The sequence below is a fragment of the Clupea harengus genome, chromosome 16 (assembly GCF_900700415.2).
Source record: "Clupea harengus chromosome 16, Ch_v2.0.2, whole genome shotgun sequence".
Classification (NCBI taxonomy): domain Eukaryota; kingdom Metazoa; phylum Chordata; class Actinopteri; order Clupeiformes; family Clupeidae; genus Clupea; species Clupea harengus.
Window position 1 is genome coordinate 23,083,376 of NC_045167.1, and position 6,099 is coordinate 23,089,474.

The 6,099-nt window shown below is 42.6% G+C and overlaps 1 protein-coding gene across 1 annotated transcript in view; it reads left to right on the plus strand.

The window, feature by feature from the left end:
• The window catches only part of LOC105900663 (inactive dipeptidyl peptidase 10), a 132,664-nt gene continuing 126,565 nt past the window's right edge, over window positions 1–6,099 (plus strand). Inside the window, exon 1 of the mRNA XM_031582452.1 lies at window positions 1–675. Within this exon, the coding sequence (XP_031438312.1) occupies window positions 616–675 (60 nt within the window). The 5' untranslated portion in view covers window positions 1–615. The remainder of the gene's footprint in view (window positions 676–6,099) is intronic.

Consider the following 6,099-nt stretch of genomic DNA (forward strand, 5'->3'; position numbering starts at 1 on the left):
CACAGCTTGCTCTGCGTACCGGAGTGAATTATTATGTTTCCTAAAGATCAAGGAATCACGACACTGCTTATTACGATGCTTGATCGACACTTGCTCTTTATCTTCGGCGTACACTGTTCAGCCCCCAGGGACTATTAAACGACAACGAGAAACCGAATCAATATCTTTCTGAACACACAAAAGGCTACGTTTAACATTCCAGAAGTCACTGAGTCTCAGGCAACAGAGCGACTTAGTTTTCGTTTACGTTTAAGATCATTTGTTGAAGTTGTCAGTCACAACCGGACCGAACCGAACATTGCGGTTGTCTCTCCTTGTGACCACACGCAGAGCTCTCTCTCACACACACTCTTTCTCTCTCACACTCCCTCTCTCTCTCTCCATCTCTCTCTCTCTCGCTTTTTCTCGCCACAGAAAATGCGGTGAATGGTATGCCACAATACCGCCAGTATACAGCGCAACACGCCAAGTGTGTAGAGGCACCTGGAGGCTGTCGTGAGTGGATATTACCGAGACTCTGCGCCGATATCTGCGGTCTTTTGGGATCAGAGGGGTTCTGCTTCATTTGAAGCAGTGGGCTACTACAGGAAACCACTAATTATATCAGTTAAAAACATGAACCAAACAGCTACAGTTTCCCACCAGATTCCGTGCCAATCATCGAAGGAGATAAAGGTAAGACATTTTTAATAATTTATCGAGAGTCGCATCACCACCCGTGTCTCCCAAAACTAAACCAGATGGTTTCTTGTTTTTGGATAGCCCAGAGGCTGTGCAGTAGCTCATCTGATAGCGTGTCCAAAAGATTTTATGCAAAGCACGAAGTATAAGCGTACAAGCTCTACTGAATGAGATTTTCCCACACTTTGCATAACATTATCCTAAAGTGTGCGCAGTTTTGTTTCGACCCATTGTTTATTCATTAAGATTGTGTGATAACATTGCAGCATTTTATGACTGTGTAAAACCAAGTGTTCCTCCTATGGGGTAGGCAACAGCGCTAGCCCCCCATAAGAGGCTGCATCGAAGTGTAATGGTCAGAGAATGATAAACTGATCAATACCTGCAATCCTTGCTACAGTATCTCCGTTTTCACATGTTACACGCAGAGTACTATTCCAACGTCAGTACATCATTAGACAGCACCAGAGTGGGGAATGAATCGGACAGGATCCTGGCACAGGTCCTCTCCAGACTCATCTGGCTCTAGGATATGCAAAGCATGCAGATTTTAGTTTGCTTGACACAGAAAAGGACACCTGAGTAGAGGTAGCTCTAGGATGGCCTTCCACACTGAGGCTGTTGAGGGAGTGTATCACATCTGTGTAACCCCTGTGTAAGCCAAAGCAATGGAAGACGTCACAAGCCTAGTGTGGTCTCTCTGAAGGGTATGCAGAGTTGTGCTGCTTTCTTTTTGACACAAACAAAGGAAACACACACCACTTATATGTCTTTCTGCACTCTACCTCGAAGTGCTATACACACACACACACACACACACACACACACACACACACACACACACACACACACACACACACACACACACACACACACACACACACGTCACTCCCTCATAGCAAGGTCTTTCTGCACTCTACCTCAAAGTGCTATACCTGTCTGTTCCACTAGCACTAATCTCCCTCGATCTCTCTCTCTCTCTATCTCTCTCTCACACACACACACACACACACACACACACACACACACATACACACACACACACACACACACACACACACACACACACACACACACACACACACACACACAGCCACTGCAGTTATCTGCTGTGAGCCTGTGGAATGGATGCTCAAACAGTACCTGTAAGTCTGAATAAGGAGGGCTTTTCATTTTACATTTCTATTTTGTCTATGTGAACTGTCCAGGCAATGTTTGTCCATAATAAGAGATGGATTTGCCAAGATGGATGTCCTTCTGTGAAAGTGTAGGCCACTGGCATTGCTGTTGTTTTGATGCAGCAGATGAGCAAAAAGATTCTGCTCTCATTCAAATCAGACGGTATAACGATTATTAGCCCCATCCAGAGCTGGACTGAAGGAGTTCTCACAGAAAATATACAGCTTTTAGCCTGAGGGGGGTTTCCGGAATGTTCCAGTTACTCGGCTAGTGAAAGTTGCTGGTGCTTGAAGTGGCTTGGGAGTACTGCCCAAGCCGCTTTGGGATGATTACAGGTGTGTGTGTGTGTGTGTGTGTGTGTGTGTGTGTGTTTATGTGTGTGTGTGTGTGTGTGTGTGTGTGTGTGTGTTTATGTGTGTGTGTGTGTGTGTGTGTGTGTGTGTGTGTGTGTGTGTTCTGAACGACTGAGCGGAAGATCGTTGGGAGGATTCATGTGGCTGCTGGGAGAGTTTGAGGTTTGGGGCGGGGGGGCGCAGGGGAGTCGGTGGTGCGGGGCCCGAGCTTCCATCAGCACACTCAGCTCAAATGAGAGTCATTCCTCTCAATTAAAGAGCTAAGCTGTCACAGACACACACACACACACCCTCAATCCACCCCCCACACCCATACACACTCACACATACACGCACAGTATCTTCATAGATAAATGTGCTGTAACGCAGCATGTCTTAATGCCCCAACCCCAACCCCAACCCCCCCGCCCCCTTCTCCTCACCCCATCACCACCCATGCACCCCTCCTCCCCTCCTCCCCTGTCGGGATGGGCTGATGACTGATTGGGTGGCCATTATCTCCGCAAAGCTCCTTATCTGGAACACAGTATCTCTGGTCCTCCGAGGCCAAGGCTGGTACCCTTGTGAATTAAGTGGGAGCGCGTAGAGAAAAGATGTCCTCATTAGTTCTTACTTATTGGCCCAATGTGCGCTGAATGCATGGTTCATTTGTGTATCGCTAGCTATTCACACGGTAATGATTTTTTGTTTTTTTGTTGACTTTTTTGTTTTTACTTCTTCTCCTAAATGACCTGATAAGAGTGGTGGAGAGAGGAAATTGAACAGACAGAGGGTTCTGGCAGCAGATTTTTTTTTTCTCGGTCGGAATGGATCTCGCCAATTTTTGTATGACTGCTTCCCAGTACCTGGAACTTTCTCTCGCCACCTGCTCACACCCAGCAGGTTCCAGGAAGGGAAGACTCACACACACATCTCTCTCTCTCTCTCTCTCTCTCTCTCTCTCACACACACAGACACACACACACACACACACACACACACACACAGAGTTCCGTTCCCTGCAATAATCCTAATTTTATAAACCTCTTACATTCTCTCAAAGCAGCGCAGCTAGAATAGCACCTAAAAGTAGCCATTGCTTTATTCCCATCATCCATTGCAGCGCACCTGTTCTGTGACTGGGCGGGAGAGGGAACAGCTGGAAGGAAGAAACAGTGGCTGTGTTTTTTTTCCAATTTAAGATTAATCCTGAAGCACTTTCCCTCGTACTCAGCCCTAATCTTCCTTCTCTCTTCCCATTCCCTCCATCTTACTTCCTGAAATCACCACCCCCCCCTCCCTCCCCCAACCCCTTAAATAATCAACAATTGTAAATGCCAGAAGCCTTCACATGATTGATATGCGCTATCTATCTTGCTAACTAACACACGGTATGCACAGAAGCACAATACATAAATTCACACACACATACACACACACACACACACACACACACACACACACACACACACACACATACACACACACACACACACATGCTCAGAGGCATCCATGAATACATACAAATACTCTGTACTCATAGGTTTTCACCCTGCAGTGTGAAAATCCTCCGAACCGCCAATTTGTCACGAGCCCGCAGGAGCTCCAGCATGGACGCACTTCCCCTTCTCACCCTGAGCAGCGTGACCCCGTGTCACTTCCTCCGCACAATATCATTTCGCTCCTGCCAGTTGCAAATTCAATTGTGTTCACACTGACTTGTGAGTCACTCCAGATGAAGGGATAAATGTCAACGGCGGTGGATATTTGGCCCATGTTAATTTTCCTGATGTTTTCAGCAGCACATTTTTATTTTATTTTATGTTTTTTTTTTTTCATTTCAACTGCTCCCTTGACATAAATGCACATGAATTATCTAATTGAAGTCATCTGTCTTTGAAGAGAGGAAGACAAACAGATTGAGAAAAAAAAGATAAAAAGATAAAAAGATGAAAAAGAGGCACAGCTGGATTCCAGAGAGTGCTTTTGGCAGCAAATAGAAAAGAACAGAAGAAATGTGAAAGTGACTCGGTACTACCAAAGGTCATGATTTAAAATAATAATAATAATAATAATAATAATAATAATACATTATATAGTACCCAAAGATGCGTTTCATAGGGCATAACAAGCAAAACAAAAAACACAAAAAGAGCAAACAAAACAAAACAGAGCATTTTAATTTAAAAAAGGAAAACTAGATGATGATGATAACCCAATCAAGCTACAGTACACACACGGTTGTGTGTCATATGCACAATGTATGGTTGATTTAGAAGGTAGCTGTATGGTATGTATGGTGTTAGAAGCACCTTTTTGGTTTTAGCGTACCTTTTTTATTATTCAGAGGAAAAGCCATGACTAAATGTAATCATTTATCCTGCTCTGCTGTGCGCGGTGCATGTGATCAGGTCATTTTCTCTTCATGTAATGCATGCATAGTGCTTTCTCTTGTGACTTTTGACCTTTTACAACCCACTGAATAGGGCTGAACGATTAATTGCATTTGCGATTTAATCGCGATATGATAGAACGCGATTTTCTAACCGCAACGTTCGCGATTAAAAAACGTGCTCTAAAAAAAAAAAAAAATTCATTTTTTTTATTTTTTTTAAGATGGTACATTTTGCACACAGTGTTTAAAAAGTGCATGCCTAGTGTTTATACTTAAAATGACTTTTTTTTAAATTACTTAAATGCACAGTGGCAAAGCCACCGATTTGTTGTTCTTGTTTTTGTAATGAGCAGTTAAATAAAATTGTAATATTGAATATTTTACACTAAATGTATCTAATATTGTGTTGGTCATATTTAAATCATTCATTAGGTTTTGTTGGGAAAAAAAGAGGATAAAAAAAAATCGCATATTAAATCGCAATCGCAATATTTTGGTAAAAAATCGCAATTAGATTATTTTCCCAAATCGTTCAGCCCTACCACTGAACCATCGATAGCCCCTCATCGCTGTATGGTCATAATTAGGCAGGGTCTACATGTCTTCATGTTGGTCTATACCTATCTCTCTCTCTCTCTCTCTCTCTCTCTCTCTCTCTCTCTCTCACACGCACACACACACACAAGCACACAAGCACACAAGCACACAAGCACAAAAAAGCTGTTTGAAACATGCTCAAAGCAACCAGTGAGAAATCGATCCTTAAAGGCATGCAGAAGCCATGCAAACCCCAACAGCAGCACAGCTGATGCTGATAGAAGCATGCTAGCATGCTAACTGGAGTCCTTTAGCGATATAGTTGGTAATGTTGTGCTGTGATAGCTTTGATGACATTTTTCCTGGACCACAGAATTCTATAGCCGACCTGGTTAGCAAGAGCATCCGGTGTGTTTTTCTGTCCTTCATATGACCATATACCATCAAAACGACTAATTTGAAGATGATACCAAAATATGTTGCCTATAAAAACATATAATTGCATGGCAAAAATTGCTCCATACTGTTGCTTTAAATAACGAGTTTAGACTGTTTCTAATTACACGCTTATAAAGAATACCTGAGTATTTATCAGCAGATTGTGCCAGGTATTTGCAAGGTGATGCAACAGTTTTCATGCCATAAGTTGTACAGTGGTGGGATAAGGGACATCCTAAAAGCCAAAGCCACACGTGTTATTGATGTGAGGATGTCTGTTATTGAGGACGTCTGAAATGACTTTAGAAACATCAATAACCAACACAGAATCTAACATTTGAAATATATGTCACTTTCATTCATTGTCATTCATTTCTGCTCACGTGTATACAATGTTTAGATTTATATGTTTCTACTTATTCTACTATTTACTAACACTGTAATAAAGCATTCTTCTTCTACTTCTTCTTCTTCTTCTTCTTCTTCTTCTTCGTTTCTGTCTTCTCTGTCTTCTTCTAAACAATGCAAGTACATTTG